The sequence below is a fragment of the Eriocheir sinensis genome, chromosome 16 (genome assembly GCF_024679095.1).
Source record: "Eriocheir sinensis breed Jianghai 21 chromosome 16, ASM2467909v1, whole genome shotgun sequence".
In the NCBI taxonomy this organism is placed as follows: Eukaryota; Metazoa; Arthropoda; class Malacostraca; order Decapoda; family Varunidae; genus Eriocheir; species Eriocheir sinensis.
The window spans coordinates 5,290,029-5,308,126 of NC_066524.1; the positions used below are offsets into that span (position 1 = coordinate 5,290,029).

The following is an 18,098-nucleotide window of genomic DNA, read 5'->3' on the forward strand; positions in this document are numbered from 1 at the left end:
GTTGTTAACAATGATCATGAGAAGATAATTTTACTTTCTGTTTGAGTAATATGTCAATATTTGGACTTCATTTGACTCTTTCCTTGGTGAACGAAAACACTTTGCGTCAAAATATTTCGACAAGTCTTCGTAAGACATCATTGAATATTTATTTTCTATTTTTTTTCTAGCTTGTAAAATATATTAAGTTAAGTTATGATGAAGATACAGGAAAATAATGGTACTCTTGAAAATTTATAACGATACTTGCGTAATCGAAAATAAACGTACACGGCGACATCACTTCATATCGCGATTGTACATCAGTGGAGGTGTCAAGACTACACTCAGCACGCACACAACGAGCAGAAACTTAATGAAGACCACCGAAACAGACCGGCTGAGGGAACATAATCACTCTGCAGATGCCATGATGCGTAGGCAGGAACTGTAGGCTATTTTTAGCACAGAGTCGTCTAAGGGACAAAAGAGGAGCCAGTTAGTCAGTTAGCATTGACAGACATAGCTAGAAGCGCCCTTCAAATTCCAGATAGATTCTCACTCTCCAGCGCTGGCATCATGCTCATTGCTCACGTCTGAAAGAATTATATGACGCCAGCAGCATCGTCGTCATTAAAGCGTTAGGTTGATGAGTGGTATGGATAAGGTAGATAGAGAGGACTTGATGGAGTGAGCAAAGGAGAAAATTGAGAGGACACAAGAAGCTGAGAAAGGGAACATACTTCAGATAAAAAGTACAGCTTTCCTCAGAGAAGTATGGATTTGTGGAAGAGTCTGGAGGAGGAATAGGTGGAGGCGAAGATTTTTTCATTCATTTATCTTTGATGCCTGCTCCTAGGAGCTCCCACCAGGGGACGGCCACGGCAGAAAAGTTTCCATCTCTCTCTATCCAGACACTCCCTCCTTGCCTGCTCAAAGTTTCTCTAACATTCCCTCCCTCTACCTCACTCACATACACCCTCCTGGTCATCTTACTCTCCTCCATTCGCTCCATGTGGCCAAATCACTTTAAAGTCTGTCGCTTCACTTCTTCCACCACTCCACACTTCTTCCCTTCACCCATGTGACACATTCCAAAACGCTCATACAAACTTTCATTACTCATTCCATGCATTCTACTCACACCACAAGCACTCCTCAAATAACTCATTTCCACTGCCTGCACTCTAGACCTCTGACTTTCATTCCAGGCCCACGTTTCACTTGCATGTGTGTGGGTTGGTACTATTATTGTATTTCTCAAATCCCTTTTTACCTCCATGCTCACACTTCTGCCATTCATGATACATCCCAAAGACCCTACCACCTTTCTTCCTTGCAATGCCCTTTCTCTTGTCTCTCCTTCTGTACCACCATGGAGGTGAAGAGTGTCCACCAAATGAAAGAAAGATTGGATATAAGTAGACAAGGAGACAGGACTATCCGAGCCTAACTCAGGCCCTGCATGCTACAAATGGGTAAATACAAATAGGTAAATACATGCACACACATACGCACAGAGGTGTGGTAAACTGGGTACCCTACTATGAATGAAAGAAACAAGGAGAAAAAAAAGTGGTTTAATGTATTAATGGATAGGCGGTGGCTGAGTGGTTAGCATGCGGGCCTTGCATTCACTGCATGCTGGACAACCCGGATTCAAATCCACCTGCTACCACCTGGGATTTTTCAGTCACTGCCGAGTGGCCTAAGACTACCCACATGCTGTCCTGAAGAACACCCATCAATCAACCTGGACTCTAAAAGAAACTGTCCAAGTGAATCAAGAATGAGTTCCGGGGGGCAGCATGAGCCACGCATAAATGGCGCCACTATAAAAACTGCCTGCGCCATGACGGGCTTGGGCCGACCACCAGGCCCCTGAAGAAACCCTACTGGCGCTATAGGCGAACACACACACAAAAAAAGATGTCCTGAAGCAAAGAAGAGGAAAGATAAAGCATGGAGAAACCTAAAAAGGAGAAGGAATGCCATATATTGGGAAAGCTATAGACAAGCTAGAAATGACCACACCAAAGTGAGGGAAGAAGAAGAAAGTATGAAAAGAACATAATAAAAAATGTAAGGACCCAAAACTTTTTATAGACATAAATAAGATATTGAGGAAAAAAATGCCATGAATGTGATCAAAGTGGGTGACCAAGTCTTTGAGGATGTAAAGAAAATCTGTGAAATATTAAATGAACACTTTCAGAAAGTGTTTGCCCAGAAGACAGAATTTGAAAAGGGGAATAAAGAGAGAAATGTCCAGAGAATGAAAAACACAAAAGCAGATAGAGAGGAGATAATGGGGCTACTAAAATCACTAGATGGTAATAAGGCAATGGGTCCAGATGAAAAATCAGGTCAAGTACTGAAAGAGTGCAGTGAACAGTTAATAGAACCAGTTCATGATATTATATGTTGTTGGGAAGTCCCAGTACAGTGGGAGAGGGCACATGTGGTCCCATCACATAAGAGTGGAAAAAAAAGCCTTTGAACTACAGAACGGTTTCTCTAACAAGTGTCATGTGCACGCTGTGTGAGAAGATAGACAGTGGGTAGACCATCTAGAAAGAGAGAAAATAATAAATGAAAGTCAATTTAGATTCAGACAAGGTAAATCTTGTGTCACAAATCACAAATGTTTTTACTCAGAGTAATAGATATACCTATATAGTGTAGGAGAGAGACAGATGGGCAGACTGCATATTTCTGGACTTATAAAAGGCATTTGATAAAGTTCGAAATAACAGACTGCTGTGGAAATTAGAAAAGAGGAGGATTGGGGAGAGAAATGACAGAATGGATGAAAAATTACCTAGCTAACAGAGAAATGAGATCCATGTTGAAAGATGAGATATAAGACTGGAGAACAGTCACAAGGTCACAGCTATACGTGGGCAAGGGGTGACATGAGGAGTGTAATAGATCATATAGCTGTGGATACGAGGTTGTGACAGGATGTAATGGATGCAAAGGTTGTGAGAGGAATGTATGGTGGATCTGATCACTTCACAGTAGTAGCCAAAATTAGGATGAAGGAGAAATGGGAATTCACAGGGAATGGGAAGAAGGAAAAGGGTAGGAAGGAGCGAGCAAGTGAGAAATTGCATGACAGTGGCCACAGGGAGATAGATGTATAGGAGGAAATTGGAGGAAATACTTGGAAGAGCAGGAGTAAAGATAGAATAGAATGAAGGAGTGAAGGAGGTTTATGAGGTTTTTCACTGTTCAGTGTACAGGGCAGCTGAGGAAGTAGTCGGGTATAGGTGTGTGGAAAGGGAAAGAAAGGGAGTGCATGGTGGACGGATGAGATAAAAGAGGCAGTTGAGGAGAAAAGGAATTACGAGAAAATGTGACAGAGAAATATGACGAAGGAGGTGAGAGGGAGATGGGAGAGAAAGTACAGGGAGAGTAAGATGCTGGTGAAGAGGCTGGTTAAGGAAAGTAAAGAGAGAGTGGATGAGGATTTTGGAAGGAAAATTTCAGCAAAATACCAGAACAAAAAACTTTTCTGGAAAGAAGTTAAAAGAGAAATGGGGGAAGAAAAGAATGACATTTGTAGCATGAAGAAGAAAGATGGGGTGCCTGTGAGAGGGAATGAGGTAAGGGAAGTATGGAAGCAGCACTTTGAAACTGTAATGAATGAGAGTGAGTGAGGGAGAGCAAGTGACTAGTGCAGGAATAAAGATCAGTGTAGGGCAGCAAGATCCACAGGGGAGGGTGGAGAGAGGCGAGATAGAGGAGGCAATGGAAAAATTACAAGTAGGAAAGGCCCCTGGAGCTGATGGCATAACAGAAGAAATGTTGAAGTATGGAGGAGGTGTAGTTGTAGTATGGATATTATGAATATGTAACCTGGTATGGGAGCAGGGTGAGGTGCCGGAGGACTGGAGAAAGGCTATTGTTGTGCCGCTGTACAAAGGGAAAGGGAGCAGAGGTGATTGTAATAGTTACCGGGGAGTAAATCTACTCAGTGTGGCAGGAAAAGTGTATGGAACGGTTTTAACCCACAGAGTACCACAGTAAAAGTAACTGTTGACCACCTAAAAGACTGGCCAGATTTTTTTCCTTTTTTTTTTTTTGCAGAAATGGACATTAAACATGACTAAAACAAACAAGGAAACCAAAAAAGTACTCATTGATGCCAAATAGGGGTTCAGATGGGGTGGGGGGTTCTGGGCCAGACTGCGAGTTCAAACTTCCCGTGCGTCTAGGGCTGAGGCTGTGCCACACGTTCATTGTAATCATTCATGAAACACGTAGTGATAGAACACTTTTCACATGTCACTGTTTTTGAAGGCACTTATCATTTACACAATTTTGCGTCTTTTTTTTCGCATGTCATTATTTCCATCGCTGAAGAAAACCAGGCCCATGGATGAATAATTATTATCCACATCCTGGGCCTCAACACCAGTGGGTGAAGGAGGGAAGGATAAGGAAGCGTGAGTAGGCTGCCCAACACACTCCTCAACATGGCGACGATGCACACCTGCAGGGAGAAGCGGTATCTCTTCAATGCTTTCCATCTCAACCACCTCATCTTCCCCCGGTTTATATTCATCCCCTGATGAGTCCTCTACAGTGTCACTGTACTCATCTGACTCAAGAGCGAGCTGAACATTTTCAGGAAGGCTAAGAAGGCGGCGTGAGGGAACGCGGCGAGACATGGCTGGCATAAGTGGAGGTGTTCACCATAATCACAGTACACCACGCTGCCTTGGGGGCGCGCGCTGCTCAGTAGCAAGATGCAAACTCGTGATTAATTGGGGAATATGGTGAGGAAGCAGGCTTATGAATATTAAGCAGATTGCACCTGTATGACGGGAAATATAGGGTCTGGAATACGCGACAGATCTCATCCGTCATTGGTCCTTAGCGTTACAAAAGTGCGTGACGGATGTCACACATCGTTGGTGCTCTGCGGGTTAAATGGGAGGATGAAGAAATATAACTAAGAAAAGTGTATGCGATGAACTAGGGGGTTTTAGGAAAGGAAGGGGTTGTGTAGACCAAATATTTGCACTCAAAATGTTAGTTGAAAATACCTAAAGAAGGATAGGAAGCTGTTTGCTGCATTCATGGACCTGGAGAAGGCATATGACAGGGTTGACAGGAAGGGGTTGTGGGATGTTCTAAGGATATATGGTGTGGGAGGGCATTTGCTGGAGGGAATTTGATCCTTCTATAAGGATGTGAGTGCCTCTGTATGCGTGAAAGGTGAGTTGAGTGGGAGTTTTGGTGTTGGTGTGGGTGTGACAGGGGTGTGTGATGTCACCATGGCTGTTTAATGTGTACATGGATGGTTGTATGGGAGAAGTGAAAGCCAGAGTGGGAGTGCTTGGTCCAGGCTGAAAGTGAGAGGTATGGGGGAGTCATTGGTTGCGGGCCTGTTTGCAGATGATACAGTATTGTTGGCAGAGAATGAGGGGGCGCTGCAGAGGATAGTGGATGAGTTTGACAGGGTGTGTAAGAGAGAAAGCTGAAAGTGAATGGAAAGAGTAAGGTTATGGTATTTGAGAGGCCGGGAGAACAGGTCATTGAGTTTGCAAAGCTGTACAGAGTTAGAGCAGAGGGTACAATGAAGTGTGGGATAAGGTTAGGGGAGAAGAGAATGGAGGAGGTGACTGAGTTTAAATATTTAGAGACTGTTTATGTAAGCATGGCAGTATGGAAGGTGAGGTGAGGGGAAGAGTAGTGAAGGGCAGACAGGTGGTGGGTGCATTGGAGAGAGTTATGAAAGGAAGAAGTGCAAGCATGGAGGTAAAGAGGGGAGTTAGGAATAGCATTATCCTGCCAACTCTGTCCTACGCATCAGAGACGTGGACATGGAATGCAGCACAGCAATCAATAATACGTGCCGTGGAAATGAGTTATATAAAAGGTGCATGTTGTGTCAGGATGGGATGGAGAAAGTAATGAAAGTGTGTATAAGCGGTTTGGTATGGGTGCGACAGCGAAAGAAGTGGAGTGTGGAGTGGTGGAGTGGGTAAAGTGTGGTGCATTAAGATGGTTTGGACACGTGATGAGAATGGGGGAGAACGAATTCATGAAGAGTGTATGAGGGAAGGATTGAGGGAGGGGGTGTCAGGGGAAGACCACCTGTGAAGTGAATCAATAGGGTGAGTGAGTACTGGAGTGAGAGTTGGAAGTAGCAGGATTGAATGTGCTGAGAGGGAGTGCCAGAACAGGGAGAGATGGAAACATTTCTGCTGCAGCCACCCCCTACAGGGAAGTTCCTATGAGGGAGCAAGGCGTCGGAAATATAGATACAGTAAACCCTCGATATAACGGACCCACTTATAACAGAATTCGTACATAACGGACAAGGTCAGAGGGTCAGAAATTCACGGGAACTGACCAAGAATATTTTTTTAACCCTGGATCGGCAACCTGGGGAGATTATCTCCCGTCGTAAACTTGTCATCACGTGATTCCCACATGAGGCGGTGCTTGGTAGGCTAGCCCAGCCATGTACCGTCTGTGCTTTGTCTGGCTTAGTTGAGGGTGGGTGTGTTCTCCAGCTCTCTCGCCGGGTTTAGGATTTATTCTGCATTTAGGGAGAATTTCTCCCAGTGTTGCTTTTACATGTACATGTGGTGCCCGGGAGCTCATCTACCAAAAAGAAACTGGTGCTGCTGCTGTCATCTCAGCACTTTCAGCCCAGCATCGGCACCAGTGGAAAGCCGGAGATTATTGAGTTTTACAATGGCACTAAGGCAGGTGTCGATACATTCGACAAGATGTGTTCCTCGAACTCCTGTTCCCGCAAGACTAGACGTTGGCCACTCTGCATCCTCTATGCCGCAGGGGTTCCCAAACTGGGGTACATGTACCCCCAGGGGTACATTTGCACGTTTCAGGGGGTACATTTGGTCTGAAGGAAACAATTACTTGCACAATACATGGTGTTGTAATCTGCACTCAGATTGCACTTTTCTCATTTTCTTTGTGTTGATTAGTATATCTTACCTTAGTAATTGCTTTATTTCTGTTTTCATCATTTAAGATGCCTATGTAATCTAAACATGAAGACTCTAATAAACTTAAAATATCAAAATATTTAAATGTCCTTTTTTACTATCAAGCTTAATTTTTAGTGTTAGGGGTACATGGGAACCTATAAAAAGAGTCTAAGGGTACTGAGGAACAAAAAGTTTGGGAACCCCTGCGTCTATGGCATGCTGAATGCTGCCAATGTCAACTCCTACATCATACACTGCGAGAATGTGGAGAGAGGAGGAGGCAAGGCCATGCTACACAAGAAGTTCATGCTGCAAGTGGGCAAGGCACTAATCACACCTTGGGCAGTGTCACAGCTGAGTACACCCCTGTCCCGCCCTCTGCAACACTTGATTACCAGTGTTTGCAATGTACCATCATTAGGCAGTTCAGCAGGCTCACCAGGGATAACCATCTCAGAGAGCAGGGGTGCGTTGGTGCGGTGTGCTGAGTGCCCAGGGAAGTTAGACAGGAAGACACGCCACAGGTGCAACAGATGCGCCAAACCAAAGTGCCCGCGCCACCTATACCCTGTCTGTGGTGACTGCATCTAATTGGTGAGTGTTTTCCTGATGTTTTTGTGATGTTTTATGTCATTTCAAGCCATAGTGTGCCATAGTAAAAGTGTGGAGAGAAAAAATAACAAAAATTATTATTATTTGCATACTAAAAAAAAAATACCGCTTTTTCTTGTGTCTCCCAAACAGTTTGTGCCCGAGCTGGAGGGATGGGACTCCTCCATGGTATGGTTCCATTATCATGCACCACTCACACCGGAGGAGAAGCCAATGGGGCCAGCATTTTTTTTTTGTAGTCAGAATAATTTTTTTTTTTTTTACATTTTTTAGTACATATTTTGAAAATTAAATTTCATACACACTTTGAAGAACAATACTATTTTATCATACGCCAAATGAAAGATGAAGAGCTATATTTTCACTGTGTATTTTCAGAATTAAAATATTTTCTACCAAAGTATTTTTTTTTTCCTTTTCCGGGAGAAATTCTCCCGGGTTTGACATGCACATTCCTCAAATTTAGGGTAACCAATCCAGGGTTAACCACCCGCGCCCGGTAAATACAGTAGCATCTTCTAGCCACCTGGCCCTCCTCCTTTTATCTGCTGTTCCATCCTTGGGTTAGTATTTTTTAGCACTCCTGATAATATCTTCCTTTTGGTTCCCATTTAAACGAAGAATGTATTTACACAACAAAAAAGTGTTATGCATCAATCCAGGACATAAACATAATGGAAAATAGCCAGTGTTTGTGAGTGTCAGTTCAGACACGGATCCCCCAGCAAGGCCCCACTGCCAAACTGGCAGCCTCAGTGCCTCACAGTCCATCGCCAAGTGTGCTGTGTGTCTATACAGACAACGTTTAGACAACATACACAATAAAAAACTTTATGCATACGTTTACAGGTTCGTCGGTAATATTTTAAAAAAAATTTTTAATTTCCCTCACTTATACCGGACTTTCGGCATTAACGGACAAAATTCCCCCAATTAGTCCGCAATATCGAGGGTTTACTGTGTACAGATAGATAGAGCGGTCACAAGTGAAGTTCCGCAGGGATCAGTGTTAGCACCTATAATGTTTTTAAATATAAATAAATGATATGCCAGTAAAAGTAAAGTTACACGAGTAAGTTTGCAGGTGATGCCAAGCTGCTTAGAAAATAAGAGATGAGGATGATTGTAATGAACTGCAAGAAACTTTAAATGTTTAAATGGAGAAAAAAATGGGAAAAGGAGTTAAAAAAAAAGAAGTATCACAAAATGAAAATGGACAAAAGTAAAAATACACCATGTGGAGTGTATAAGATGGGAGGGACAATCATTGAAACACTGAAGAAAGAAAAAGACTCAGGAATTATAATACAAGATACACTGACACCTTCAGTGCAGGGTGACTAATGTAATGTTAGAAACTTTGTGTGTAATGGTAATGGGTTAGTGCTGAGTGATGTTGTGTTGTCCTTCAAGACCAGCTGTGGCTCACCTGTTCACGGCTCCTAGGAGTGCCTGCTCCAACAGGTCCCTGGCCATGCCCTTGTTGTGGTGGTGGTCAAGCGCAGTCACCACCTCCGTCCTCTCCCGCCACTCAGCCTCCTCATCCAGCTGACGCACTGACTCAAAACGTGATGGCATGCCTGCTGTCTGCTAACCAAAACACTTTCATAATTATATGCTCAGAATACACAAAAATGTTCAGTAAATTCTGAGGATTTACCTCAAATGTGAACTGCCTTTCCATTTCTCTTATCCAGCATTTGATACATAAAGGTATGATACAGTGGGTGTAGTCGTGCCTACGATGTGTTACATGTACCATCATACATAATACATATACCATTGTTACATCAAGATATTACGTGCAATCCAACTAATATTACCTCATATTGACATGACATTAAGTCATTAGTTACCATCTTCTATATATACAACACATCATAGGCGTGACTACAGTGGGTAACAAGATAATTAATGGTAATTAGGAGTGCAGAAGATGCAAGAAACTGAGAGAAATGCAAAGATGAAAAAATACTAGAAGTGGAATATTAAAAATGCTGAGGCCTCTGAAAAGTGAATCTTGAGTTTTCCTTGAATGAACACATATTTCTTCCTTCACTCTTCATTATCTGTGGCACTGTTCCTCAAAAACACAAGGTGAAGAATCAAAATGCCAAGTGGCCAAACTGATGAGTACTCATTGCGAGGCTGTCTCATAACCTCCGCCTCCTTCATCATGCTTGATGCACTGCTGTCAAACCTTAAATCCCCTTAAAATACTCAATGGGTCAATGTCTGATCTTAATCCCCATGTAGAATTAGTGATAATAAGTTTTTTTTTTTTAGAGAGAATTAGTGTATTTGCCAACAATCTAGTTTTACTAACACTTTACATATATGTGTGTATATATATATATATATATATATATATATATATATATATATATATATATATATATATATATATATATATATATATATATATATATATATATATATATATATATATATATATATATATATATATATATATATATATATATATATATATATATATATATATATATATATATATATATATATATATATATATATATATATATATATATATATATATATATATATATATATATATATATATATATATATATATATATATATATATATATATATATATATATATATATATATATATATATATATATATATATATATATATATATATATATATATATATATATATATATATATATATATATATATATATATATATATATATATATATATATATATATATATATATATATATATATATATATATTTGAAAGCATTAACCCCTAAACTGCGGATTTCCTACAAGAAGACCTCTCCAAGCTACAGGAATCAAACAAAAAGTGGCTGCTACAACAACAGTGAAGAAAAATGTAAAGTTATGCACCTTGGGAGGGGATATCCAGCACACCAGTGCCACATGGGAAACACTCCACTACCCACCACAGAAAGACCTGGGAGTGTATCTAGCCAGGCTACCAGTAAAAGCCAAATCCGTGTCAATCACAGCAGACGGGTTAATAAGGGGGAGGGGGGGAGGGAAGGAACCTGATTCCCATGTGACCTGCCAGATAGGAGTTTGCCTGCCCCTCCCCATCCCGCCCCACCATGCTGACCCGAGATCTGTCCTGACATTACTCACTTCCTCTATTGCTTCTTACAACTAAAGATGGCAGCAGTGTCTACCAAAACTGTCTAGTAAATATACATCCTTCGTCTGCAAATCCTCAAATAGCTAACCCGTTAATTCAGGGTGACAGATGTACATTCCATATTTTAATCAAATTTGAGATAAATAACATTTGTAGCAATCTATTAGAAATTACATATGACCGACAACCAGGCCCAGAAAACCTTTGGTACAATTTAGTATTCATTCCACAGACATACTAAACACTCCAAAGTACATGCCTGAAGTTGCCTGAACTACAATTAAAAAATAATCAAGCAGCAAATCGGTTGCCTACCTTCATGACCCTAGGCTGAGAGGGGCTAGTGTTGAGGATGTCCTTCAGGGGAGAACGCTGCCCCAGCTGCTGGCCTGAACCACTCTTTGCTTTGGGGACAGACTCTTGCTGCAGGGAGTCCGTGCTGCCCATACTTGGAAAGACAACATTCTCATCCATCACACCTGAGGACAGACTGTTGACAGACATTGCTGAGCACAAACACCATAGGCTTTCATTGAAAAGTGACAGATAGGAAAACATAGGGCCTAATTAAACCTCTCGCGCACGATGACGCATTTCACCTCATCAAGGGTAAAAAGGTCCTGGCGCACGATGACACGAAACGTGTCATAAAAGTTTTTAAAATGTATTAAAAATTAAGTTTTCGATGAAAGTGCGTCAAATTTCGGAGCGTCATTTGTTAGGATAAGTTTCTTAATGGTAACATATGGCAATCTCTCTAAGAAGCGTAGATGAGGAGCGTGGAGCAATTTTTAGTTGTTAGCCTACTCTGACGGGAGAGGAAAAATATAGGTACAGTTTTCTTGATGTAACTCGGGAACTAAGGGGCGTATGAGGAGTTTGAGGATACCATAAGAAACCTCACTAAATTCCGCTTCATAACATACATTTGGCTAAAAAAGTTGGCCCACAAAAGTTCGAGCTAGCGAGTGGGGAAGAGTTGGTACTTAGGATTTATTGTCTACAATACACTATACTGAGACTTGAAACGAGTTTGTATTGTTTATTTTCCTCTATTTTTATTTGTGCATGTTCTAGTACAAGTCCTTATGAAGCCACTGATACCAAATTTATTGGGATACGATATATCTGTGAGGGTAAAATACGTCCGGGAATGTAGAGTATCGTGGCGGCAAAAAAAAAGGCCAGTCGGGCCTGAGAAATGCATGGTGAGTGGAACAGAAACTTATTGGAAACTTACGGTGCACGAGAGGGTTAAAGAAATACTGTAATAGTGGTTGGTCAGCTAATGAAACATGCTGAAACATCTAACATCTAAGACTGAATGAACAACAACAAAGTCATAAGTTTCACCAGAAATATAAATGTTTTCAAGAAAAAAGAAGACAAATCTGTGTTCAAAGTTTATCCCTTGGGCAGGAGACTTTTTGCTGTAAAGTGATACTGCAGACAGGAAGCCCTCGATATTAAACAAAGTTGTGTTTTCTAGGGAACGTGGTCAAATAATTTTGTCAAAGAACGAACCTATTTGTTCCATACAATTACAGTGGGACCCTGCAACTAGTCTATCGATTTTAACTTGAGCCCTTGGGTGCGACTCAGTCATTGTCTTTCCCTCTAATCCCAAGTAAAAAAGGAAAAGAAGAGGGCCCAAGACTTTGCCTTGAGGTACCCCAAAAGTTACAGGAATAGATGAGGAATGACTACCATCAAGAACAACTCATTGCTTGCGGGTAGTCAAAACGTGGTTATCCAGTTAGAAAGTTGCCCTCGTATGCCATGGTGTTCTAATTTAGCTGTCTTTGGTGAGGAACTTTGTTGAAGGCTTTGGCAAAGTCAAGTATTATGGTGTCAGTTTGTCTAATTTTTGGGTTGTTAACCCTTTCACGCACCAAGTTAATAAGTTTCTCTTTCCACTGCGACATCCGTCTGGGGCTCCCTTGGGGGCCTCGCGGAATGGCCAGACCGTGAGGTGAATTATTGTATCATGATATCGATTTCACCCACGAGTATTCTTTTTTCCTGGCATTATTATATATCGTTGGTTTTAGAAGAGATCATTCTGCCTTATGAAAGAAAAAATAGTCAAGAAATGCAAATTAATAGCAAAGTTTACCGACTGAGAAAAAACAATTTAAAGGGATGACAGTCGTGCTCACAGGCTGCCTGCTGAGGCAACTAAACCACGGGCAATTATCACTTCACATCCAACAGCACGAGAGTTGACAATTAATTTATTTTATAAGTCTAGCTCGGATCTTTGATGCAAAAAAATTTGATGCAATTCTGAAAGATACTTTATTTTTGGTGAATTTTTAAAAGTTTTTGATGTGATTCGAGTCAAAAGCATATGTTGACGATTCCGTTTTGATGTGAATCGCGTCGTGGTGCGTGAAAGGGTTAAGGGACTGCAAAATGTCATGTGTGGTCAACAAGTAATTGAGTCTTGCATGAATGTTTGGGCTGACTGTCAATCAGATGTTTTACCTCTCAAAGTGGTCCATTATGTCTATGAATTATAGGTTCTAAAATTTTGCAGGGAACTGAGGTTAGCAAAATAGGTCTATAATTAGCAGGGAGGTTTCTGTCTCCGGATTTAAAAACTGGTGTCACATTTGCCAAAAGCCAGTCCTGAGGGAGTTCTGCGGTTTGTAATGTCTGTGAGAATATAACCTGCAGGATAGGTGCAAGAATGCAAGCATTAGCTTTTAGGATCCTGCAGGGTATATTGTCTGGTCCAGTCACTTTGTCAGTGTCAACCTCAGATAATAGTTTCTCAATTCCTTGGGTGTTTAAATAGAGGAGAGGAATTGTTGGGTGTGGTGATGTTGGTTTGTCTGGCAAGTTTGCATGTTCTTGTGTAAATACAGATTGGAATTGTTTGTTAAGTGTCAGCTTTATCATGAGGGTGTGTGGCCAAGGAACCGTTGTGTAGTAGTGTTGTAATTCCAGTCGAGTCTTGTCTGGGTGCTTTGAAGCTGTAGGATTTCTTGTGGATTTGTGTGTTGTTTGTGAGAAAAGTGGATGTGAATTTAGTTTCTGCATGTTTAGTTTCTTTTTGTAGTGTTTCCTGTATGTTTTTGTAGTGCTCCCAGTGTTCTGTAACGTAATGTTTTGCTGTGTTGTATGCCTTTACCTTGTTTCTGTTCAGTCTTTTCAATTTATTGTACCATGGTAGTGACCAGTTTTATGTGATAGTTTTCTTGGGTACGTGTTTGTCCACTGTGTCATGTATAAAGTCTAATAGTCTGGTCCAATTTACCTCAACAGAATTGGCCATTGGGTCTGTGTCGAGAAAAGTCTCTAAAATCAGCTAAGTCTTGAGTTATGGCACCCATATTGGCTCTGATGTAAAAATAAATGTTCCGGGGTAGTTGTTTTTGTGTTGTTGGTCTAACGTTTGCGTCAATGAGTACCATGTCATGGTCACTAAGACCTGGTAGCTAGTAGTCGTGTGCGTGTGATTAAAGAAATGTTGTTTGTGAGGAACAAGTCTAGTGTGTTGGATGTGACCCCATGTCCTATGTTAGGATTGTGTCTTCCTACACTGACCTGTGAGCATGTTGGTTCATGTACTGTTTGTGTGAGTGTGTGTTGATTAAGTCAATAAAGTGTTCATGTAAGTTTCTCCTATCAGTGTGTGGTAGTATACTGCCTTCATGGGTGGGGTTGTCCAGTGTTGCCTGTGTTGTCCAATCAATGTCAGGGAGACTGAAGTCACCAGCCAACCATATGTTTTTGGAGGGGTCAATTTTGGATAATGATTCGTCGAGGGTCTGCAGATAATCTAAATTTGAATTTGGGGGACGATAAAAAGATACAATGAAGAGAGTTCTACAGCCCTGTGCCTAAGAAGGGTGACCATTCCAATCCCTCAAACTACCGTCCTATAGCTTTACTTTCTTGTCAATCAAAAGCTTTTGAATCAATCCTTAACGGGAAGATTCAAAAGCACCTTTCCACTTCTGACCTTCTATCTGGTCGCCAGTATGGGTTCCGCAAGGGGCGTTCTACTGGTGATCTCCTTGCCTTCCTAACTGACTCTTGGTCATCCTCTCTTAGCCATTACGGTAAAACCTTTGCTATTGCGCTGGACATATCAAAAACTTTTGATAGGGTCTGGCACAAATCTTTGCTTTCCAAACTACCCTCCTACAGCTTCTATCCTTCTCTCTGTGTCTTTATCTCCAGTTTCCTTTCTGACCATTTTATTTCTGCTATGGTAGATGGTCACAGTTCTTCCCCTAAACCTACTGATAGTGGTGTTCCGCAGGGTTGTCCTATCTCCCACTCTCTTTCTGTTGTTCATTGATGATCTTTCCAAAACGAACTGTCCTATCCATTGTTACGCCGATGACTCCACTCTGCATTACTCAACTTCTTTTAATAGAAGACCCACCCTACAGGAACTTAACGATTCAAGGCTGGAGGCAACAGAACGCTTAGCCTCAGACTTTACTATTATTTCCGACTGGGGCAAGAGGAACCTGGTGTCCTTCAACGCTTTAAAAACACAGTTTCTCCACCTATCCACTCGACACAATCTTCCAAACAACTATCCCCTATTCTTTGACAACACTCAGCTATCACCTTCTTCAACACTAAACATCCTCGGTCTATCCTTAACTCAAAATCTCAACTGGAAACTTCATATCTCTTCTCTTATTAAATCAGCTTCCTTGAGGCTGGGCGTTCTGTATCGTTTCCCCGCACAGTTGATATCCATTTACAGGGGCCTTGTCCGCCCTCGTATGGAGTATGCATCTCGTGTGGGGGGGCTCCACTTACACAGCTCTACTTGACAGAGTGGAGTCAAAGGCTCTTCGTCTCATCAGCTCTCCTCCTCATACTGATAGTCTTCTACCTCTTAAATTCCGCCGCAATGTTGCCTCTCTTTCTATCTTCTATAGATATTTTCATCCTGACTGCTCTTCTGAACTTGCTAACTGCATGCCTCCCCCCCTCCCGCGGCCCCGCTGCACACGACTTTCTACTCATGCTCATCCCTATACTGTCCAAACCTCTTATGCAAGAGTCAACCTGCATCTTCACTCTTTCATCCCTCACGCTGGTAAACTCTGGAACAATCTTCCTTCACCTGTATTTCCTCCTGCCTACGACTTGAACTCTTTCAAGAGGAGGGTATCAGGACACCTCTCCTCCCGAAATTGACCTCTCTTTTTGGCCACTCCTTTGACTTCTATTCAGGAAGCAGTAAGTAGCAGGCTTTTTGTTTTTAATATTTTTCTTCATGCCCTAAAAAAAAAAAAAAATAAATAAATAAATAAATAAATAAATAAAAAAAAGCCCTGTAGTTGTACTTTGATCCAAATAATTTCAGAGTCCACGTTTAGTTCTGTGGCTGGAGTCACTACTAGTTCTGGTTTTGTCACAATGAAGACTCCGCCGTAGTTATTGTAAATTCTGTCTTTCCTATGTAGGGTCATATTATAGGAACTGTCTGTCGGGAAGACTTCAACTCACTGTCTTTTGTCAGGAGTGAGCCAAATCTCTGTTCCTATAACAATGTCTGGGGAAGTTGATAATGAGGGCACGGAGGGAAGATGACCCCTTGGTGATGGAGTCATGTGTGGAGGTGGTAGTGGTGGATGAGGGGGAGTTGAGGATAGAGGATCTATTGGGGATGGTGATGGGAGTTATGGATAAGGAACAAGATCTATTGTGGGAATGATTGTGGAATGGTTTGGGTGAATAGGGGGAGTGGATGAGGTCTGAGCATTGTCTGCTGTCAAGTCTTCATGTCGGTTCTGAGTGGGGGAGGAATTGTCCAAATTGTCTCTACCTAACGGTCGGGTGGTCCTATCTATCGTTGATGTAATGGGAATTGTGTGTGCTGGCGGGGATGATGTGGTATCTAAGGAGCTGAATTTATTGTTAAGTAAAGGTGAGTAGAAAAGGGAGGAAGTAAAATTTGGCGCCCCACAGTCCCAGCAGATCAATGAGAGGCTCCGACCCTCCAATCCACTGAACGCCGCCGTGAAGCCCCCCCCCACACACACACAGATGACATGATACCAGCCACTATGCAGGAAGACCTCACAGCAGTGGTCACACTGGATGGCCCGGTGGCCCTATTTAACCGCAAAACGACATAGCTGGCAAGGGTACTTAGGGGCACGGGGTCTGGGGTTGATCAGAGCCCCAGTGTCACCACACAACATCAACAACAGGGCACCACAAAAATTAGTAGCAATTTTAAGTTTTAAATTTATTTGTCCCTAGGGAACTGTCCAGGGACCCTAACAAGTGTGTGTAGGTGTTTGTGTACATGTAAGTGTTGGGTGTTAACGTGTTTGATATGTAGGTGTGTTCACAGCCATTGTGTTGAGTGTCGTTCGTGTTGTAGAGTAGGTAAATATATAATGTGAATGTATAAATCAATGTTATTGTGTATTGTATTGTTTTGTGCAGTGTTCGTCTGTACATGTTTCTTGCCTCGGCTAACACACTATAAACAAACAAAAATCCTAACCCCTGTACTGCTATTGCCTGCTTTAGCTGTTATGATGCACCAAAAATCCCTGCACATTAACATGTCTGATAAAACTTTAAAAATTATTAAAAAAAGTATATACATAGTTAAAAGGTTTAAAAATATAGGTAAAAGTATATGTACAGTTAGTAAAACTATATATAAAATTTTAAAAAAAAAGGGTTAAAGGAGTTTAAAAAATCTAAACATGTAGTTAACTCGGCTACCGGTATTACCTGATCATGAAGGAAGTGTAAAAGAAATGTAAAAGATTGGTAAAACTAGACAACTACAACAAACAATAGCAATACTTATAAATAATGATGAAATGGCATAAATATGGCAGGGAAGAACACAAACACAACAAAAAATTAAACGGAAAGGCAGGGTTGTTTGATTTAAATCAAGATTTAAATAAAATGATTTTTTTAAATCATAGATTTGAATCAAAATTTATATTATTTGATTTTTTTAACGTCATTTATTTAAATCTTGATCTTATTGCTGAGCAACAACATAGAATGGAGAAATAAACTAAGAAAACTCTCTAACTTTGATATCAATATTTTCCTTGTCAGCTTCACAAAATCTTTTCCTGAGCTGGTTAGATCATTTTATGTATCTTCCGTCAGCCACACCTGATCTGTCCAGTGTCCTGGGGTAGAACAAAACGCTAACCACCTTTCTCACGGTATCTTGCCGAGGCAGAGTGATGGTTTTAACCCTTTCCTTGCGCGCTAAAAACCCAAAACACCATTGGAAAGAGGAGGTCCAGATCTATAGGAGTCGGTTATGTATGCCTCTCTTGCGAACATACATGCACGTTCAGGGGGTGTTGAATGTTAACACTTACGTCGGTGCGTGTGGGATGATCAGCCATATTGAGGGAACTGCGGACAT

General features: G+C 41.3%; 1 protein-coding gene across 3 annotated transcripts in view; it reads right to left on the reverse strand.

Annotated features, from left to right (window-relative positions):
• The window catches only part of LOC126999209 (uncharacterized), a 39,622-nt gene that overhangs the window by 12,723 nt on the left and 8,801 nt on the right, over positions 1–18,098 (reverse strand). Inside the window, exons 2-3 of one of the 3 annotated variants that reach the window (XM_050861537.1) lie at positions 11,021–11,184; positions 8,992–9,152 (exon numbers count right to left, since the gene is read on the reverse strand). In XM_050861537.1, coding sequence (XP_050717494.1) covers positions 8,992–9,152; positions 11,021–11,179 — 320 coding nt within the window. In that variant the 5' untranslated portion in view covers positions 11,180–11,184. Of the gene's footprint in view, positions 1–8,991; positions 9,153–11,020; positions 11,196–18,098 lie in introns of all 3 variants that reach the window. The other 2 variants (XM_050861536.1, XM_050861538.1) reach the window with 2 other exon arrangements.